Below are 21,569 nucleotides of genomic sequence, written 5' to 3'. Positions count from 1 at the left end.
AAACTACATTTCCCAGCGTGCCTGTGTAGGTGTCTTGCTTCCGGCCGACGTGTCTTTCAAGGAAGAGGAGCCGGTGAGAAGACAGCGACATGGCGCCTCCGGCCCCCGGCCCGGCCTCCGGCGGCTCCGGAGAGGTAGACGAGCTGTTCGACGTGAAGAACGCCTTCTACATCGGCAGCTACCAGCAGTGCATAAACGAGGCGCAGCGGGTGAAGGTGCGGCCGCGCAGGGGCGCGGGGACGCTGGGGGCGGAGGCGGAGGACGCTTCCTGATGGCCGCGAACCGCGTTCTGCGTCTAAAAACTTTCTCTTCTCGCGTTTTTTGGGCACCTCTTCCACAGTTCAGTGAGAAGTAATCACTGTCCCATGACAGAACCCAGAGCAGTACCAGTTTACGGTACTGCTCACTCGTACAGCGTTCGCTCTACGCCCTTGAAGGCGTTTTGAGTAAGGGAGGTGTTTATGCCACTGTAGTGACACTAAGTGTATTTTGTTCAGCCATACCTTCAGTTCCCGTGAGATAGAGACTGTTGCTTATCCTCATTTTACGAATGAGAACCCTAAAGTTCAGAGAAGGACGTTTCCCTGCCCATCGAGCCTGGTTATTTCTCCCATAGCTTACCCATTCATACATTCATTCTTCATTGAGCACTTTTATGGACAGGCACTGTATTCCGCTGGACTCAGAATGATAACACAGTTTCCCAGCGCAGTGGCTCAAACGCCTCTAATTCTGGCGCTTTGGGAGGCCGAGGCGGGCGGATCTCATGCGCCCAGGAGTTCGAGACCAGTTTGGGCAACGTGGAGAAACCATGGGTCTACCAAAAATACAAAAATTAGCCGGGCGTGGTGGCGGGCACCTGTAATCTCAGCTACCGGGAGGCTGAGACAGGAGAATCGCTTCAACCCGGAGGCCGAGGTTGCAGTGAACCGAGATCGCGCCACTGCCCTCCAGCCTGGGTGACAAAAGTTGTAAGAATTAAAGAGGAAAGAAACACGAAAGGTGGCTTGCTAGTCAAGACAGGTTTATTTTAGAGAAAACAAACCTGAGAGGCGCCTTCTGGCCTAGCTGGGTCAGAGGCACACTCTTTTACAGACTGAGTTTTTAAGGATTCAGGGTCGGAGAGTTTATCAGAGGCTTGAACTGCTTCTGTGTCTCTTTGTTGTGCTTATCTGGGAGGGAGATTTGTGTGTCTGTTCCCATACATCTATACATCTTTCTTTTTTCTTTTTCTTTTCTTTTTTTTTTTTATTTGAGATGGAGTCTCGCGCTGTTGCCAGGCTGGAGTGCAGTGGGGTGATCTTGGCTCACTGCAACCTCCGCCTCCCAGGTTCAAGCAATTCTCCTTTCTCAGCCTCCTGAGTAGCTGGGATTGCAGGTGCGCGCCACCATGGCCCAGCTAACTTTTGTATTTTTGGTAGAGACAGGGTTTCACCATGTTAGCCAGGATGGTCTCCATCTCTTGACCTTGTGATCTGCCCGCCTTGGCCTACCAAAGTGTTGGGATTACAGGTGTGAGCCACCGCGCCCAGCCTCCCATACATCTTTCTGCAGCTGCAGGCATACCCCCCTAGTCTGCTTTTAGCTTCCCTATTTTAGTGCACCTGAAGGGAAAGGAATGTGCTTATTAAGGCCCACTGTTTTACTGGGGCCCATTGTATGAGGGTGAAGTTTGGCAGTTACCCAAGAAATCTTTCTCCCCACTCTCTCTCTGCCCGAGCTGTCTTTCTGTGTTTTACTGTCTCCTCTTTCTGGCTGCTTGTAGTTGGAAGTGATTTCCTGGCCGGGCGCAGTGGTTCACACTTGTAATCCCAGCACTTTGGGAGGCCGAGGGGCAGATCACCTGAGGTCAGGAGTTCGAGACCAGCCTGACCAACTTGGTGAAACCCTGTCTCTACTAAAAAATACAAAAATTAGCCGGGCGTGGTGGCAGGCACCTTAATCCCAGCTACTTGGGAGGCAGAGGCAGGAGAATCGTTTGAACCTGGGAGGTGGAGGTTGCAGTGAGCCGAGATCGAGCCATTGCATTCAAGTGTAGGAGACAAGAGTGAGAATCCTCTCAAAAAAAAAAAAAAAAAAAAAAAAAGAAATTTCCTTAAAATGCATGAGGCTAGAAAGGGAGCTGGAACTTAAAAAGTGGCAGTGTTTGTCTGAGATGATGGTGCTCTTGCTGTGTCAAAAGTGAGACCCTATCTCAAAAAAAAAAAAGAAAGAATGTGTCTAGTAGGCTTTCTTGTCTTCACCAGAACCCGCCACTGGAAAAAGAAAAAAAAGAAGGCAGAGGGAGAGATTTGAGACACAGAGATGACGGAGGCAGAGATGGGAGTGATGTGGCTACAAGCTGAGGAATGTCACAGTCACCAAAAGCTGGGAGAGGCAGGGAAGTATCCTCCCCTAGAGCCTTTGAAAGGAGTGTGGCCCTGCTGACACCTTCCTTGATTTGGGACTTCTGGCCTCCAGGACTGTGACTGTGAAGGTATACTTTTTTTTTTTTTGAGACAGAGTCTCATTCTGTGTCACTCAGGCTGGAGTGCAGTGGCACAATCTCAGCTCACTGCATCCTCCTCCTCTTGGGTTCAAGTGATTCTCCTGCCTCAGCCTCCTGAGTAGCTGGGATTACAGATGCCCGCCACCACACCCAGCTAATTTTTTTTTTTTTTTTTTTTTGAGATGTAGTCTTGCTCTGTTGCCCAGGCTGGAGTGTAGTGGCACGATCTCAGCTCACTACAACCTCTGCCTCCTGGGTTCAAGCGATTCTCCTGCCTCAGCCTCCCGAGTAGGTGGGATTACAGGCGTGCGCCACCACACCTGGCTAATTTTTGAGGAATACATTTTTTAAGCCATCTGGTCTGTGGTAGTTCATGACAGTGGCCTGAGCAACCTCAGCCCCACCTGAGGTGGCCCCAGGGAGAGCACCTGGCATGTCTTTGCCCTTTACTGCCCCCAGCACTAGGCTACCATCATGACATTTCTGGGTTTCTGACATTTGCCAGTTGCCCACAAGATGGCAGGCACCGCCCAGCTGTTGGGGTTGAAGCAGCTCATAGGCCTTGCCCAGTGTGGTCAGATCACTGGCTATAGGGACAGAAGGGAGGAGTTACTACCCCCAAGGTTTCCAGCTACAGGGCCCCCATCCTGTCATCCGCCTTCCCAAACAGTACCCTGATTCCTCAACCATGGCCACATCTTAAGCCACCTAGGGCCAGTGCGGGGGCCATCCTAGGACCAGGTGTCCTTGGTGGACGTGGCCTCCTGGCTTTGCTGGTTTCTGGGCTCCCAGGTGATCTTAATGAGGCCTTGGGGTTGAAGAGCAGTGCTCTCCCATCCCGGGGACACACATGCGTCCTGATGGTAGGATCGTCCCTGGGAGTCGAGGAAAGCCACAACGGTTCCAGAGCCTCACGTCAGGGTCACGGTCTGCACATTTGTTGTTGTTATGCTTCCTGGCACTCTTGTCTCTCCAGTGCACTCTGCAGCCTCTGAGCACTTCTGCACACACAGTCTCCTGGGCACCTGCAATTCACACAGGGGCAGCTGAGGCCACCCTGGTGCCCCCCGTGGCGCCCCACTGTGTCCTCACTTTGAAAGCCCAACAGCCAGCTTTTGTCTCTTTTCTTTTTCCCTAAAGATAGACAGGGTCTCACTCTGTCACCCAGGCTGGAGTGGAGTGCAGTGCAGTGGCATGATCATAGTCCACTGTAGCCTCAACCTCCCAGGCTCAAGCGATCCTCCTTCATGAGCCTCCCAAGTTGCTGGGACTACAGGTGCACGCTACCACACCAGGCTAATATTTAAAATTTTTTTATGGACACAGGGTCTGAGACTAGGCGCGGTGGCTCATGTCTGTAATCCCAGCACTTTGGGAGGCCGAGGCAGCTGGTTCACAAGGTCAGGAGTTCAAGACCAGCCTGGCCAATATGGTGAAACCCCGTCTCTATTAAAAATACATATAGTTCTGGCTACTCGAGAGGCTGAGGCAGAAAAATCTCTTGAACCCAGGCGGCAGAGGTTGTAGTGAGCCGAGATCACACCACTGCACTCCAGCCTGGGTGACGGAGCAAGACTCCATCAAAAAAAAAAAAAAAGACTTTGCTTTTTGCTGTGTTGCCTATGCTGGTCTCAAACTCCTGGGCTCAAGCAGTGCTCCTGCTTTGGCCTCCCAAAGCACTGGAATTACAGGTGTGAGCCACCACACCTGGCCTGTCTCTTTTTTAACTGAGGGTGGCATGCAGCCCTGGGCTAGTCACCTAACTGATGTCCACCTCAGAAGGTTGATTGAGAGTTACTTATGTATTTTTTATTGAGACGGAGTCTTGCTCTGTCGCCTAGGCTGGTGTGCAATGGTGTGATCTCAGCTCACTACAGCCTCCACCTCCCGGGTTCAAGTGATTCTCCTGCCTCAGCCTCCTGAGCAGCTGGGATTACAGGAGCCCACCACCACACCTGGCTAATTTTTGTATTTTTAAGTAGAGGTGGGGTTTCACCATGTTGGCCAGGCTGGTCTGGAACTCCTGACCTCTAATGATCCACCCGCCTCGGCCTCCCAAAGTGCTGGGATTACAGGCATGAGCTGCCATGCCTGGCCTGTGATATGTTTCTTTGCATACTTGAGAAGGTACATCTTTCACCTGTCCATCCCATTTGCAGGGCTCGATTTCTGCAGCCTCCACCCTCCACGTGCCTTTGACATTCTTCTAGGAGTTATTTATTTCGATGGCATCTTGTTCCAAATCACAGCCAGATACCCACTCTGGCCACCAGGGCCTGAGCAGAAGCTGCTGGGGTCTCTTGGCAATGGCAGCCTGAGTCAGGCTGGGGCCAGGTCTGCAGCGGCCTGGGATGAGGACACGTTTGACATCCACTCTCCTCCCTCAGGCTGGGGAGAAGGAAGAGATGTGGCTTGGAATCTGTGGTTCTCGGCTTCAGAGGACAGGGCAGAGTGACTCCCCCTGGTTTGGGCACCAGGTCCTTTGATCCTGTGCCTTGACAGCTGGCAGGCCCTCTTGCTGACAGCCTTCTCAGTCCCCTCTGTTTAGAGGTTGTTGGAGTGGCGATGCCGAGGTGGCTGGGCCCCTTCCCAACTGTACTTTCCTCTCAAAGCCCCTAGGGGCCTGAGTGAGCACCCTCAGGCCACAGGCTGAGCTGCACTGTGCCCACCTGCCGTGGGCACCCCGGGAAGTCAGCCAGCCTCCGGGGGCAGCATGCAAAGCTGTGTTCTGGAGGAGGGGCCCCAGCCTCCCTGCCTGGCCTGGGCTCAGGGGCAGCTTCCTTATCGTCCCAAAATGGATGTTGCCACAGGTCACCTCCCTCTTGCTCCTCAGTTCTGTGCAGTGGCTGGGCTGTGAGGGTGTGGCCCAAGTACAGCGCCGTTCCCAGGGTCTCCCCTGGCCGGGGCTGGACACAGATGTCACCAAACTGGGGCAGCCAAACTGAGCTCAAAATCTCTTGAGACAAAAGCAGAACAGAATCAAGCCACAGTGGCCGCATGTCTAGAAGTTAGAGGTATGGGCGCCACCCTGGCTTCTTAAGTGTGGCTGGAGCAGACACTGAACTTGGGAGCAAGCCTCCTTCCTGGGGTGGTGACAGCACGGGATGAGATCAGGCACCCCCCACGTAAGGTACCCCTAGCAGAGGCCACTCGGGCTGTGGAGGATCAGGGCTGGGATTCAGACCTCCAACCCTGCCGGAGAAGCTGCGTGTCCCAGTGTACAGGGGCCTGTCTGTCATGCTCACCCTGTGTGGGCTGCACTGGGCCTCCCACTGTGCGTCCTGACCCACATTGGTTCCCACAGCTGTCAAGCCCAGAGAGAGACGTGGAGAGGGACGTCTTCCTGTATAGAGCGTACCTTGCGCAGGTGAGTGCGGGCCTTGGCCGGGGGCGAGAGTGATGAACAGAGTAGAGGGTGGGGCTGGGGACAGGAAGGCACCACAGAGTGGGTGGCAGGGACAGTAAAAGCAGGGACCCAGGCCTGCAGTGTCCAGTGACTGTGAACAGCCAGTGCAGGCAGCATGTGAAGGTGGCTGTGTCACGGAGGCCCGAGACTGCCAGGCCAGAGGGCCTGGGTCACAGCTTCTTGATTTTTTTTTTTTTTTTTTTTTTTGAGACGAATTCTTGCTCTGTCATACTCGATCTTAGCTCACTGCAACCTCCACCTCCTGGGTTCAAATGATTCTCTTGCCTCAGCCTCCTGAGTAGCTGGGATTATAGGTGCGTGCCACCACGCCCGGCTAATTTTTATATTTTTAATAGACACGTGGTTTCACCACATTAGCCAGGGTGGTCTCGAACTCCTGACCTCGTGACTCACCTGCCTCAGCCTCCCAAAGTGCTGAGATTACAGGCGTGAGCCAACGCACCCAGCTGATTTTTTTTTTTCTAAAATAATTGGTAGGAGCCAGGCACAGTGGCTCACACCTGTAATCCCAGCACTTTGGGAGGCTGAGGTGGGAGGATCACTTGAAGCCAGGAGTTCAAGACCAGCCTGGGCAACATAGTGAGACCTCCATCTCTACAAAAAAAATTAAAAAATAAGCCAGGCATGGTGGCATGTGCCTGGAGTCCCATTTACTTGGGAGGCTGTGGCAGGAGGATCGGTTGAGCCCAGGAGGTCAAGACTACAGTGAGCCGTGATCATGCCATTGCACTCCAGCTTGGACAACAGAGCAAGACCTTGTCTCTAAAAAAATAAGAATAGGGGCTGGGCCTGGTAGTTCACGCCTGAAATCCCAGCACTTTAGGAGGCTGTGAGGTAGGCGGATCACCTAAGGTCAGGAGTTCGAGACCAGCCTCAACATGGAGAAACCCTGTCTCTACTAAAAACACAGAATTAGCTGGGTGTGGTGGTGCATGCCTGTAATCCCAGCTACTCGGGAGGCTGAGGCATGAGAATTGCTTGAACCTGGGAGGCAGAGGTTTCGGTGAGCTGAGGTCATGCCATTGCACTCCAGCCTGGGCAACAAGAGCGAAACTCCATCTCAAAAAAAAAAGGCCGGGCGTAGTGGCTTACGCCTGTAATCCCAGCTTGTTGGGATTACTTTGGGAGGCCGAGGCAGGTGGATCACAAGTTCAGGAGATCGAGACCATCCTGGCTAACACAGTGAAACCCCGTCTCTACTAAAAATACAAAAAAATTAGCCGGGCAAGGTGGCGGGCGCCTGTAGTCCCAGCTACTCGGGAGGCTGAAGCAGGAGTATGGCGTGAACCCGGGAGGCGGAGCTTGCAGTGAGCCGAGATTGCGCCACTACACTCCAGCCTGGGTGACAGAGTGAGACTCCGTCTCAAAAAAAAAAAAAAAAAAGAATGGGGAACCACCTAGGAGGGAACACAGTGAGGGATGGGCCCCCGGCTGCAGATGTGACAGTGATATCAGTCTGGGCATCCTTGGAGGGCCAGTAGGTGGGCAGGGCTGGCTGGGGGCGTGTCCTGCTTTATAGAAGCGCATGTCACAACCCCCATAACTGTTGCTGCCCTGCCCCCAGGTGACACGCCCTTCACCTCACCACCAGAGGTGGACAGCTGCCAGGGGACAGGCAGTAACCTGCCAGGGTCCCCAGCTCAAGGCATGGGCAGTGTGGCCCTGCAGATGAGGGCACACCTGGCTGCTCATGACAGGTGATGCCACACCGACCTCCACAGTGTACTGCTGTGGGGGTGGCCCTTGGTGGGCTGAGGGGTCCCTGGTGGGGCAGGGGCTTCCTGTCTGGGGCTCTCCCTGCCAAGCTGAAGACATAGAAATCCTCTGGGGCGGACGGGTGCAGCTGACGCCTTGTCCCTACTGCAGAGGAAGTTTGGCGTGGTCCTGGACGAGATCAAGCCCTCCTCGGTCCCTGAGCTCCAGGCCGTGCGCATGTTCGCTGACTACCTCGCCCACGAGAGCCGGAGGTGAGGCCCCGGAGAATGGGTTGGCCTGGGCCGTGGGGCCTTCTCCAAGGCCTGTTGGTTATGAACCTGGGTGGGCGGGGGCATGGCGTGCAGCACACAGCATCCCTCAGATTAGGCGCCTCTCCCCTCTGCTCCCCTGCTGCATTGTGCCTCAGTTTCCCTCACTTGCACAGCTGTGGGGGGCTGGTGATGGATCCTGCTTCAAAGGGGAGGGTCAGAGACAGTGCTGTGTGGGCATACGCCCTCATGGACCATGAGGCACTCTCTGAACCTAGAACTGAAAATATCAATTACTGAGCAGCCCTCTGCACCACCCAGAGCCCCAAGATAGCCCAGGGCGCAGAAGGGGCAGGGCCCTCCCATCAGTTTTCTTATTTATTTATAGACAGAGTCTCACTCTGTCACCAGGCTGGAGTGCAGTGGTGCGATCTCGGCTCACTGCCACCTCCGCCTCCTGGGTTCAAGTGATTCTTGTGCCTCAGCCTCCTGAGTAGCTAGGACTACAGCCGCGTGCCACCACGCCCAGCTAATTTTTGTATTTTAGCAGAGACTGGGTTTCACCATGTTGCCCAGGGTGGTCTCGAACTCCTGAGCTTAGGCCGTCTGCCCACCTCAGCCTCCCAAATCCTATCAGTTTTCTAGTCCCAGCTAGTCCAGGACTGCAACCTACCAGTGTCTCCCCTGGAGTGGAGTGGGAGGGCGGGTGAGGCCACGCCTGTCCTGCCCCTGAGCCACAGGCCAGCGTTGCTCAAACGCCCATGGGTGGCAGCCAAGGGGAGAGGGGGCTGGGCTGTGGGGACCCAGGAACCTTGCCCCCTCCTGCTGTGGGGTCGGAGTGAGGGTCTGACACGGGGAGACTCTGCTGTGATCCTGCTCTTCCTTGGCCCACGGAGGCAGTGCCCCAACTACCGCCTCCCTTCACTCAAAGAAACCTGGGGTTCCTGGGAGCTAACTCCTGTGCAGAGGCAGCATGGTGGGGTGAATGGTGTCCCCCAAAAGATGCATCCATATCCTATCCCACATGCTTGTGAATATGATATCATTTGGAAAAAGGGTCTTTGCCAATCAAATTAAGAGATAAGGAGATGAAGACATGCTGGATTTACGGTGGGCCCCAAAGCCAAGGACTTGTGTCTTTTTTTTTTTTTTTTTTTGAGACAGAGTCTCGCTCTTTCACCCAGGCTGGAGTGCAGTGGCGCGATCTCGGCTCACTGCAGGCTCCGCCCCCCGGGGTTCACGCCATTATCCTGCCTCAGCCTCCCGCGTAGCTGGGACTACAGGCGCCTGCCACCTCGCCCAGCTAATTTTTTGTATTTTTAGTAGAGACGGGGTTTCACTGTGTTAGCCAGGATGGTCTCGATCTCCTGACCTCGTGATCCGCCCGCCTCGGCCTCCCAAAGTGCTGGGATTACAGGCGTGAGCCACCGCGCCCGGCCAAAAAAATATGGAACGCTTCACGAATTTGCGTGTCATCCTTGCGCAGGGGCCATGCTAATCTTCTCTGTATCGTTCCAATTTTAGTATATGCAGGGGCCATGCTAATCTTCTCTGTATCGTTCCAATTTTAGTATATGTGCTGCCGAAGCGAGCACGGACTTGTGTCCTTTTAAGAGATAAAAGGAGGGCTGGGCGCAGTGGCTCATACTTGTAATCCCAGCACTTTGAGAGGCCGAGGTGGGCAGATCACCTGAGGTCAGGAGTTTTCTTTTTTTGAGACGGAGTCTCGCTCTGTCACCCAGGCTGGAGTGCGGTGGCTCAATCTCGGCTCACTGCAAGCTCCACCTCCCGGGTTCACGCCATTCTCCTGCCTCAGCCTCTCCGAGTAGCTGGGACTACAGGCACCCGCCACCACGCCCGGCTAATTTTTTGTATTTTTAGTAGAGACGGGGTTTCACCGTGGTCTCGATCTCCTGACCTCGTGATCCGCCCGCCTCGGCCTCCCAAAGTGCTGGGATTACAAGCGTGAGCCACTGCGCCCGGCCAAGTCAGGAGTTTTCAAGACCAGCCTGGCCAACGTGGTGAAACCCCATTTCTACTAAAAATACAGAATTAACAGGATATAGTGTCTGTGATTCCAGCTACTTGGGAGGCTGAGGCAGGAGAATCGCTTGAACCCGGGAGGCAGAGGTTGCGGTGAGCTGAGATTGCGCCATTGCACTCCAGCTTAGGCAACAAGAGCGAAACTCCGTCTCAAAAAAAAAAAAAGGAGCTCCTTGCTCCTCCCCTGCGTGATCCCTGTAGCATGGTCCCTCAGCATGGGGACAGACAGACCTGAAGCCACTTGTCCTGTACCATGGTCCCTCAGCATGGGGACAGACTGAGACCTGAAGCCACTTGTCCTGTAACATGGTCCCTCAGCATGGGGAACAGACTGAGACCTGAAGCCACTTGTCCACTGGGCCTGGCACTGTGGCAAGCCCTCAGGAGCCTGGTTGGTATCAGACATGCCATGCCCTCAGTGACAACTCAGACACAGGCCCTGGGCAGACAGCCCCCAGACGCGCGTGGATGCTTATGCGGTCACAGAGCCACGTTTGAACCCAGAAGAACACCAGCTTCGGTCTAGGGTGGCCCTCTCACCTGCCTTCTCTTTTTAGCTGCTCAGTAGCCATGGGGAATGGAGGGTCTGGGTCCAGTTAGGGACACGGAGGCATGGGTGACCTGTGCCCTTGGAGCCGAGCTGGTCCTCAGCCTCGCCTGGGCTCAAGCCTGGCCCTGGCCCGTAACAAACTGGCCATCTTCAGGGTGCAGCCAGCACACTGGGCTCTCAGGGACTGAGGGCAGCCGCCCTGGCAGTGGGGGTGCCCCAGGGCTCCCATCCTTCTGCATGGCTCCTCAGCACCCAGGCCGACCTCCTGCTAGAAGACGTGGCCTTGAAGCCCACAGGGCTGATGGGTTATGGTCAGGAGTCCCAGCTGGGCCCACCAGCCTCCTCAGGAAGGTGGGTGAGGTTGGTGTGAGACTGGCGGTGCCTCCTTACGTCCTCTTGGAGCGCTCCACCCCACATCTCCCGGCCTTGGGTCCTCGCCTGGCCCAACATGAGAGGTGCTTCATAGGAACGGAGGGAGGACGTGTCGGAACAGCTCGATGCTCGGCCTGCTGCTGCTCTGCACCCCCAGGGCCTGGCTCACCCTCTCTGGATCTGTCTGCTCCCAAGGAAGGGGACCCTCTGAGGTCCCACAGAGGCCACCCCAGCTGTGGGTCTTGAGCATCTGTGTCTTGCAGGGACAGCATCGTGGCCGAGCTGGACCAAGAGATGAGCAGGAGCGTGGACGTGACCAACACCACCTTCCTGCTCATGGCCGCCTCCATCTATCTCCACGACCAGAACCCAGATGCCGCCCTGCGTGCGCTGCACCAGGGGGACAGCCTGGAGTGGTGAGTGGCCGCCCTGCTCTGGGGACAGCCCAGGGAGGCAAGTGTCCCCTGCCACATCTCCAGGCTGCGCACGGCCTCGCTGGCTGTCGTCATGGGAGCAGAGAATGAGGTGGTGCTGAAATGAGGCCCTGGCCTGCTGTCCAGGCTCCAGCTCCCCTGCCCAGTGTGGGAGGCACTCCCATCTGCGCACCAGGCTGCGGATCCAAGGACACGGTGCCCAGGCTGCAAACCCTCTGTTCCCAAGGGCAGAGCAGAAAGCAGCTTTGTCTCTGCTTGGTTTCTGCGTCCCCACCCCCCACGAAGCCTTCTGTGTCTCGGCCCTGGGCCCAGTCTCAGGCCTCCCCGGGTCCCCCACACCAGCCCTCCTCCAGAGCCCTCTGGGGTTGGGGTGCTGAAGCCCTGCAAGGTTGGTGCCCCCCTCCACCCTAGGATGTGACTCCGGGCCATGTCCAGGGCACTGGTCACAGAAAGTGTGTCAGTTCTTCCCCGTGAGCTGTCCCTGCAGTGCCTGCCTTCCACTGTGAGTTGCAAGCTGGGCATTTCATGGTTGCTGTGGATCTGCTCCCATCCCACCTCCATCCACGGAGGGCTTAGAATTGCAGGGCGCAGCCAGGCATGGTGACATGCACCTATGTTTCCAGCTACTTGGGAGGCGGAAGCAGGAATATCCCTTGAGCCTGGGAGGTGGAGGCTGCAGTGAGCCATGATGGTGCCACTGCACTCCAGCCTGGGTGGCAGAGCCAGACCCTGTCTCACACACAAAAAAGAAAATAAATGGGGATGTCACGCTGTCGGCGAGCCGGCAGACTCGGTGCTAGTCCAGGTGCTGGCTCCTGTTGTCGGGAAAACAAGAACAAGAGGCCTCACGAGTAATTCGTGGTCACAGCCACCTGGGGCCGAGAGGGATGAGGGAACGAGGGGACCTGCAGAGAGTGGGTGGCCCCAGGGCTCTGCTGCAGGTGCAGGTGCAGGGGTGGGTGCGTGGCCCTCCTCTAGGGCCTTGTTCCTGAGCGTCGACGCTTCCAGGGTGTTGAGTCCGGGCAGGGCCCTCCATCTGCAAGCACAGCCCATGGAGGCTGCTTCTCCAGATGGGCAGTGAGTGGGCCGGGGCCTGGAACCCCATCCTCGGTACCCCCCAGAGCTCCTGGGCCCGAGGAAGCTGAGCGGTGAAATGTGGGAGTGAGGGTGTCCCCCTCTGCTGGGCGGGGCTGGTGGTCCTAAGCACAGGACTTAGAAACATCCCAGACCCACAGTGAGCCCTGGGTGTGGAGCGGCCATGCAATGTGTCTGTGGCCACCCGCTGACCGCCCCCCCGCCCTGTCCTACAGCACAGCCATGACAGTGCAGATCCTGCTGAAGCTGGACCGCCTGGACCTCGCCCGGTGAGCCCTCCCGCCCCTCTCCACCCGCACTGAGCCACGGCCCAGAGCGTCTGTGGTGCTGTCATTACTCTTGTCTTCCCTTTCCATGAGGGTGGCTTGCCGTCACTCAGCTCTTCCCTGCAGTATGTTGCCAGGGAGGAGGGCCATGGCTCTCTGTGCCTCAGTTTCTCTCTGTGCAGTGGGTGGCAGGGCCTCTCCCACGTGGTGAGGGTGGGCTTCATGGAGGGAGAGTGGAGGTTGTGCCCGGAGCAACATGTTACTTGGCCAGCTTGTAACTGCGCCATGGGGCTGGTGGGGCCTGCACGTGGCATCACCAGGTCGGAGGCCATGGCTGGGGGTCCAGGACTCCCCTACTGCCGTTTCCAAAGCCCTTGCCTCAGAATTGTTCACACTGTAGTCCCGTCGCCCTTCCCTGCGTTCCATCCTCCGTGGAGTGAGTCTCTCCCGAGCCCTACCTTGTGCTGGCCACCCCGGGGGGCCATAGCTGGCGCCAGTCCCACCTTCCCAGGGCCTGCACGTGGTCGGACGGGCAGGGTGGCTCGGGCACTTAGTCGTGGGGTATGAGCATGCAGTGGAGCACAAAGCGGGGGCCATCCCCAGGCTCTGGTGGGCCCCAAGTGGGAACAGGGCAGGGATGGCCAGGCCAGGGCCCTCGGCCACTCATCCCCTCCATCATCTGTCCCTGCCCCAGGAAGGAGCTGAAGAGAATGCAGGACCTGGACGAGGACGCCACCCTCACCCAGCTCGCCACTGCCTGGGTCAGCCTGGCCACGGTGAGCCCTGGGCCATGAGGCGGGCGGGCATTGCAGGCACCTGGCTGAGCAAAGTCTGTGGGCACCCCCACCTGTGCCTAGGCTGCTGGCCACTCCAGTGGGGCTCCAGGATCAGGCCATGGCCCCCTGCCAGCCTGGCACAACTCAGCCTTGACTCCATTGTGGGCTTCTCACAGCCAAGCGACTTGGCCAGAGCCAGAGCAAAGAGATGGTGGGGGCGGGGACAGGGGTTCCTGAGCCTGAGGCGCAGGGGTACTCCAGGGTCTGGGTTGGCCTGGCAGGCCCTCCTCCCCTCAGGGCTTCCTGGGGTTTTCTGCGACTCAGCTTTGCTCTCCAGGGTCCTGGTCGCCAGCCAGGGACGGGGTTCAGTGTTCCCATAGCAGCAGTGGAGATGTCCTCGGCTCCCAGGCTTGGGCACCTCCGCCTGGCAATAGCCCCTCTCCTGGTTTCTGGGACTTGGCCCCCTTCTGAGCCACTCTTTTGTGTGGGCCTGTTAAAATGTGCTTCCTGGCTGGGTGCAGTGGCTCACCCCTGTAATCCCAGCACTTTGGGAGGCCGAGGCGGGTGGATTATGTGAGGTTGAGAGTTTGAGACCAGCCTGACCAACATGGAAAAACCCCATCTTTACTAAAAATACAAAATTAGCTGGACTTGGTGGCATGCACCTGTAAACCCAGCAACTTGGGAGGCTGAGGCAGGAGAATCACTTGAACCTGGGAGGTGGAAGTTGTGGTGAGCCAAGATCGCCGCCATTGCACTCCAGCCTGAGCATCAAGAGCGAAACTCTGGGAAAGAAAAAAAAAAAAAATGTGCTCCCCGTTCCTGCCCACCACGGGGCTGAAGCCTCACCCAGATGGACTTCCAATGACCCCTCTAGTGTGGTAGGACAGGCCCCGGCAGCCCTCTCGGGTAGTTTAAGCTGTTTTCACAGCCCGCCTTGGCCTCAGGCTCCCCCTGCAAGTGTCCCACTGTTCTGAGCAAGCAGACAGATCAGGGCTGCTGGTCACAGAGCTGACTCCTTCTCCTCTAATGTGCCCAGATTAATGTGCTCAGACCCTGGCCCAGCCACCTGTGCACTGAGGCCCTGGAAGCCCCAGATTCCAACTCTATGTACTCAGCACTCTGGGAGTCGGGTGGGAGGTGGGGCAGGAGGCGGCCGTGAGTCTTTAGGCCCCATCAGCAGAGTACAAGTTATGGGCAGTCCCTGTGGTGGAATGGCTGTGCCTTGAAGCGGGCACACCAGATTCGTCTCTGTGCAGTGCTGGAGTCCCCCCGCTAGGGGAGGGGGCCGACGGGGGAAGGGCCGGGCAGCAGGGGCACAGGCGATGATGCGGGACCCTCCCTGCAGGGCGGTGAGAAGCTGCAGGATGCCTACTACATCTTCCAGGAGATGGCTGACAAGTGCTCACCCACCCTGCTGCTGCTCAATGGGCAGGCGGCCTGCCACATGGCCCAGGGCCGCTGGGAAGCCGCCGAGGGCCTGCTGCAGGAGGCGCTAGACAAGGTAGGCACTAGCCTGTCCCAGAGTGGGGACGGAGGGAAGGCCAGGCGGCCAGAGGGCGGGGTCGGGACGGACAGAAACAAGTGTAGCAGAGACCCCCTGCGTGTGCGTGTGGTCCCACAGGGCTTCTAAGGCCCAGTCAGCAGTGAGATCCACAAAGCAGGGATCTCACCTGCAAAGAAATCCAGATTCCAGCCTCACAGAAATGGGGCATCTGGGCAGCCTGGGCCTCAGTGGTCTGAGCCGTCCTTGTCACCTCAGCTGCCTGGCCCGGGGTCTGCACGTGGGACCCCTCACCTGAGTACATACTCAGTATTGGAGAGACACTCCCAGTCCTTATTTAGGGGAGAGCGTGCTGTGGACAGGAGCTCTTCGTTGAGAGAGCACTGCCTGCCCAGGTTGGCTGCAGTCGTCTCCTGCCTGATGTCTGCAGTCTTTTCTTTCTTTCTTTTTTTTGAGATGGAGTCTCACTCTGTCACCCAGGCTGGAGTGCAGTGGTGTGATCTCAGCTCACTGCAACCTCCGTCTCCTGGGTTCAAGTGATTCTTTTTCCTCAGCCTCCCAAGTAGTTGGGATTACAGGCGTGTGCCACCACGCCTGACTAATTTTTGTATTTTTAGTAGAGACGGGGTTTCACCATGTTGGTCAGGCTGGTCTCAAACTCCTGACCTCAGGTGATCCACCCACCTCAGTCTCCGAAAGTGCTGGGATTATAGGCATGAGCCACCACACCTGGCCATTTGCAGTCTTTATGAAGAGTTTACGTTATGTTAAATTAAAAATATATATATATTTTGTAAAGACGGGGTTGTTCTTGCTGTGTTGCCCAGGTTGGTCTCGAACTCCTGGCCTCAAGTGGTCGTCCCACCTCAGCCTCCCAAAGCATTAAGATTATAGGTGTGAGCCACCATGCTTGGTGGAATTTTTTTTTTTTTTTTTTTTTTTGGAGATGGAGTCTTGCTCTGTCGCCCAGGCTGGAGTGCAGTGGTGTGATCTCGGCTCACTGCAAGCTCTGCCTCCCGGGTTCATGCCATTCTCCTACCTCAGCCTCCTGAGGAGCTGGAATTACAGGCACCCACCACCACGCCCAGCTAATTTTTTGTATTTTTAGTACAGACGGGGTTTTGCCGTGTTAGCCAGGATGGTCTTGATTGACTGACCTCATGATCCGCCCGACCTCATGATCCGCCCACCTCAGCCTCCCAAAGTACTGGGATTACAGGCGTGAGCCACTGTGCCTGGTGTGGATTATTATTTTTATAATCAGAAAGGACATCAAAGCTTTTTCCATTTTGGAGAAACGAATTTTGGGGGGTTTTTTGTTTGTTTTTTGAAACAGGGTATGCCACCATGCATGGCCAATTTTTGTTTTTTTTGTTAGAAATGGGGTCTCACGGCTGGGCACGGTGGCTCAAGCCTGTAATCCCAGCACTTTGGGAGGCCGAGGCGGGCGGATCACGAGGTCAGGAGATCGAGACCATCCTGGCGAACACGGTGAAACCCCGTCTCTACTAAAAATACAAAAAATTAGCCGGGCGTGTTGGCAGGCGCCTGTAGTCCCAGCTACTCGGGAGGCTGAGGCAGGAGAATGGCGTGAACCCGGGAGGCAGAGCTTGCAGGGGGCCGAGATCCGGCCCCGGCCCCCAGGCTGGGGGACAGAGCAAGACTCCATCTCAAAAAAAAAAAAAAAAAAAGAAATGGGGTCTCACTGTGTTGTCCAGGTTAGTCTTGAACTCCTGGGCTCAAGCAACTCTCACCTTCCTCAGCCTTCTAAAGTGCTGGGATGATAGATGTGCACCACTGTGCCCAGCTGAGAAACAGTTTTAATCTACTGACAAACACTGGTGAAGCCCTCCTCCCTGTCTGACTTTCCAGGGGCTGAGTTATCATCAGAAAGTTGTTTGCAGAGCGGGGCAGGCCAAGGGGTATCAGGCTGGCCCCATCACAGGCTGGGTACTGCTCCTCCTGAGCAGGGTCCATCTTTAGCTCTGAGCAGTCAGGGCTGGTCAGGAACTCCCAGCCTAATGCGCAATCTCAGGTTGTGTGTCCCTTGCTGCCCCAGGGGCGAGACTGGCGCCCTCCTCCACCACCCTGCCCCTCTCTGCCACCTGAGAACACTTGGATGTGTGTTCTGTGTTCATGGCCGCATCCTCTGGGGGCTTTTGTTACACCTCTCAGGTGACACGTTCCGTGACTCACCAGTTAGATGACTCCCTTCTGTCCTTGTCTCCTGAAACACCACCTGGGGCTGGCTGGCCATGCCCCTTGGCCCTGGTGGCCTCCCTGTGGCTGTGGTCACCCTGCATTCTTGCTGGGTTTTGGGAGGCACTCAGGTCCCCCCACTTCCCTTTGGAGCCACCTCATGGGTGCTCCTGTGAGCACAAGCTGGTGTCCCCCTTCATGGTGGAGACTGAGGCTCAGAAAAGTCCAGTCTCCAAAAAGGTGCCCTGCCATGGGCCGCCGTGGGCAGGTCTGGGTCCGGGCGCGTCCTGGTTGGTGTGTCTGTGCTCCAAGCAGACACCAGGGCTCTGGGTGGGTCTCCTGGCCTAGATGTCTCCTAGGGTCCTGTGTGCTGGGAGCCTAGAGTGAGTGGCTCAGGCAAGGTCCCCTGCCGAGGTTTCCTTCAAGGCTCCTTGGGAGCTGGTGCAGGGGTGGCAGGTCCACCCATGGCCTCGGGGTTCATTGTGTAGCAGGAGTTGAGGCCATCTGGGTCTGGGCCCCATGGCTTTGAGATGTGTGGAACAAATACAACCTTCCCAAGTCTCTATTAACGAGGAGTCACGCCCCAGCTGGACCACAGATGGGGAAACTGAGGCTCAGCGAGGCGGCTGGCCCCTTGGCACCATATCATCTGAGATTTCCACCTTGCAGAGCGGTGGGCAGTGTCAGTCCCACTCCACCTCTGAGGAGGTGACCTTGTGTGGTGCTGCCTGAGGTGGGGGTGACGGGCAGGCATGGGGGCTGGAGTGGCTGACCCTGCCTGCCCGTGTCTGCCTGTGTCTCCAGGATAGTGGCTACCCAGAGACGCTGGTTAACCTCATCGTCCTGTCCCAGCACCTGGGCAAGCCCCCCGAGGTAAGCGGCCCCCAGGGCTCCAGGCCAACCCTAATGTCCAGACCCTGGGACCCCAGCCTGGGGTCCCAACCCATCCTCACCTGGGGCCCTGCCCAACCTGCTCCCCTGAACACCACGATACATCCCCCACCATGTACGGAGGCCAGCTCCATGCCAGCGCTTCTCCAGGGGCAGGCCCGTCCCTCCACCCCGACCTGAAGGTTCTCCAAGATCAGCCTAGTCCCAAGGCAGGGTGAGGAGCCCCCTGGGGTACTGTGGCTCTCACCCTCATCCACCCGTCCTGCAGGTCAGAGCCACCGTGGGGTCCCCGTGTTCGGCTCACCTGCCTCCCTGCCTCCCCTGCAGGTGACAAACCGGTACCTGTCCCAGCTGAAGGACACCCACAGGTCCCATCCCTTCATCAAGGAGTACCAGGCCAAGGTGAGCGGCGGGGGTGGCCTGTCCCTGAGAGCCAGGCCGGGGGCGCCTGGAGCTCAGCCTGGGCTCACATGTGCCCTCTCTCTCTCCCTCCACCTGTCTCCCCACACCCCGCCCCCACCCTGTGTCGCCATGTGTCTTGCTAAAGGAGAACGACTTTGACAGGCTGGTGCTACAGTACACTCCCAGCGCCTGAGGCTGGCCCAGAGCTGTCAGGACCACGAAGCCAGGACAGAGGCCAGGAGCCCTGCAGCCCTCCCCACCTGGCATCCACCCCGCATCCCCTCTGGGGGCAGGAGCCCGCCCCCAGCACCCCCATCTGTTAATAAATATCTCAACTCCAGGGTGTTCCATCTGATGTGCTCTGGCCACTTTGCTGGGGGCGTGTGGGAGCTGACGCTCAGGGAGAGTCCTGGGGCACTGACGTCTAGGGCTGTTCCTGGAGACCGGGGTCTGTGACGAGCAGCAGCTGTGCAGACCCCCACCCCGCCCCTCACACAGCCACAACCTGCTCCTGCCAGGCCAGAGGCAGCACAACCCTGTTCCCATGCTTCACCCTGGCCCCTAGAGGCCACTGAGCAGCCCTGGTTGGCATCGGGGGAAACTGAGGCACAGAGAAGTCATGCCGCTATCATGAGGGGCACCAAGATTCAAAATGAGAACCCCTAGTGGCCTGGAGGAAGTGGGGGCCAGGGCAGGAAAAACTCAGGCCTCAGCTCAGCAAAGCCCAAGGGGCCCTGCAGGGTTAGTGTTAACCCCAGGCGCTGCTCCTGCTGCCCCGCAAACCCTCCTCCAAGGCAGAGTCCTGCTGTGGCCGGGGTCCTGGGGCCAAGCACCCAGCCGAGATGAAAGGCGGCTGCACCATAGGGAGGGAGGTGGGTGGGTGGCAGCGGGGCTGGCCGGAGCCTCCCAGATGAGGTCACCATTGAGCTGTGCCCACCCGAACAACAAAAAGGGGCTGCCAGGCTAGGTTCTAGGGGGACAGGCACCCCAGCAGTGGGCATGACCGGTGCAGAGGTCCCTCGGTGGCACAGGGCTGTGAGGTCAAGGGGTGCTGGATGGCGATGCATGCCCCTTGACCTCTGAGCCTGGCCTGGGCTTACCTCCCAGGGAAAAGATAAGACGCTGGGTTTCCCCAAGCCCCACCGAGGCCTATTCATTTGAAAGCAGACCCTGTCTCTGGTTGCCAGGGCAGGACAGCAAGTGCCCCCCACCCCCAGCCTGGTAGGGGAGGGAAGTGGCAAAAGAGGACTCCCTGGGCAGGGACATTAGGAGGGGTCCAGGCCGAGCTTCCTGGAGGGAGGAAACCTTGGGGTGGGTGGGGGGACACCGGCCTCAAGACTGACCTCCGCCCAGCCTTGGGTGCCTGGTCCCCAGCTGCCAGTAGAGCCGCCTTCCATTCCTGCCCTGCACCCACCCGTTGGCAGCCTCCTGGCTGGACCCGCCAAAAAGAAATTCGAGGCTGAGCTGGGGCCAGTGGGTGGGCGGGTGGCGCCTCTCCCATGACCGATGGGCGCCATGGTGACCAGATAGTGCTGGCCGAGAGGGTGGAGGGAGGTGGCTGGGACTGTCCACAGCTGCCCCACAGGCCTTGCTGTACCTTTGAGAGCATATCCCCCTCATCCCCCTCTGCCTGCCAGGCAGGTTATGGTGTTAGTCACATCTCTGGCCTCCGGCTGGACCTGAACTATTGGCCAGGCCAGGCCTTGTGCCCCGCCCCTACACTAGGCCCCTAGTCCATATAGAGTCCACGTTCAAGAATAAAGGGTGGGGCCAGGCACGTTGGCTCGTGCCTGTACTCCCAGCACTTTGGGAGGCCAAGGTGGGCAGATCACTTGAGGTCAGGAGTTTGAGACCAGCCCGGCCAATATGGTGAAACCCTGTCTCTACCGAAAATACAAAAATTAGCTGGATGTGGTAGCAGGCGCCTGTAATCCCAGCTACTTGGGGGACTGAGGCGGGAGAATCCCTTGAACCTGGGAGGCGGAGGTTGCAGTCAGCTGAGATTGCGCCATTGCACTCCAGTCTGTGCAACAGAGCGAGACTCCAACTTAAAAAAAAAAAAAAAAAAAATGAGCTGTATGTATGTAGGGGCCGATGGTGACAAGTGCCAAGCAGACATGAAGACATGAGGGGTGTGTGGGACTTCAGAGTCGGGGGCAGCCTGAGCAGGTGGCAGAAGAGCCATGCAGGTACCTAGGGGAACAGCATTTCAGGAGGGGGGGACAGCTAGTGCAAAGGCCCTGAGGCAGGACAGAGCTTGGCATGTTGGAAGAATAGCAGGAAAGCCCACAGGTGGGGGGAAACGGCGCTGTGAGGGCGGCCAGTGAGGACTTGGGCTTTCCCTGAGTGGGACTGGAGCTATGGAAGGCTGCAAGCAGAGGAGGAACAGGCCAACAGTGTCGCAGCCACCTTCTCGCCTCTGTGGGGTGAGGAGGAAGCCAGGATACCAGACAGAACCCCAGACGGTAGTGGTGGTGGTGGTGAGGGGCAAGGCTGTGCAGATGCAGAGAAGTGGCCAGATGCAGGGCCCCTGGATGTGTTGTGGGGGATGGGTGTGGGGCAAGGGGAAGGTGTGTTCACCTGTGCCCCTGAAGGTCAGGTGCAGGTGTGTGGGAGCCAGCGTGGCTGCTGCAGGACTCATCCCTGCATCCTGCACCTTGAAGGCCAGGTGTGGGGACATCCTGGGGGCTAGGATGGGGGAGGGTGCAGCAGCGCCTGGGGAGATGGCGGTCCTAACAGAGGTGACCAGTGTCTTCCTTGATGGCCTTCAGTGGCTTTGGGCACAGGGCCTTGGGCCTTGTCAATGAACAGTGCATTGGAAAGTCACTTATGGTGGTCCCAATGATGTCACAGTCGATCCAGATTGGGAGTCCCTCCCACGTTGGCACCCACTCCTGCAGCCTCTCTGCAACTCCTGTATTAACCTGATGTTGGGGAGCCCCCCCCGGGTTCCCCAGGGTCACAGAGAGCAGCAAGTGACCCTCAGAGAACCCCCTAATCTCAGCAGCCCCCATCACACCTTTGTCCCAGTAGCCCGCTCTGCAGACCTGCAGAAGAAGATGCCTGGGAAGTGCTCAGGGTCCCCACGTCCAGGCTGGAACCCCATTGCCAAGCTCCTGGTGTAGGGCAGAGAGCTGCGTCTCCACTAGGTGCGCCTC

General features: G+C 57.6%; 1 protein-coding gene and 1 pseudogene across 1 annotated transcript; one reads left to right on the top strand and one right to left on the bottom strand.

Annotated features, from left to right (window-relative positions):
* The first annotated feature begins 37 nt into the window (after positions 1-37).
* COPE (COPI coat complex subunit epsilon) lies at positions 38-18,751 on the top strand. The gene is made up of 10 exons (XM_032170189.2): positions 38-215; positions 5,793-5,855; positions 7,782-7,882; positions 11,108-11,260; positions 12,589-12,642; positions 13,334-13,415; positions 14,764-14,919; positions 17,923-17,991; positions 18,337-18,411; positions 18,557-18,751. The coding sequence occupies exons 1-10, from the start codon at positions 90-92 to the stop codon at positions 18,602-18,604; spliced, it is 927 nt and encodes a 308-aa protein (XP_032026080.1). The 5' UTR covers positions 38-89; the 3' UTR covers positions 18,605-18,751.
* LOC116479850 (U6 spliceosomal RNA) lies at positions 9,321-9,410 on the bottom strand (annotated as a pseudogene).
* Positions 18,752-21,569: the final 2,818 nt, after the last annotated feature.

The sequence above is a fragment of the Hylobates moloch genome, unplaced genomic scaffold (genome assembly GCF_009828535.3).
Source record: "Hylobates moloch isolate HMO894 unplaced genomic scaffold, HMol_V3 SCAFFOLD_12, whole genome shotgun sequence".
Classification (NCBI taxonomy): Eukaryota; Metazoa; Chordata; class Mammalia; order Primates; family Hylobatidae; genus Hylobates; species Hylobates moloch.
This window is presented reverse-complemented; position numbering and strand designations above follow the sequence as displayed.

What these genes read in the sequence shown, in the direction of transcription:
- COPE (XM_032170189.2), top strand. Translation starts at nt 90, where the DNA reads ATGGCGCCTCCGGCCCCCGGCCCGGCCTCCGGCGGCTCCGGAGAGGTA. An exon ending in TGCAGGAGGCGCTAGACAAG is followed by an intron (nt 14,920 to 17,922) that starts GTAGGCACTAGC and finishes CTGTGTCTCCAG; the next exon opens with GATAGTGGCTACCCAGAGAC. An exon ending in ACCTGGGCAAGCCCCCCGAG is followed by an intron (nt 17,992 to 18,336) that starts GTAAGCGGCCCC and finishes CCTCCCCTGCAG; the next exon opens with GTGACAAACCGGTACCTGTC.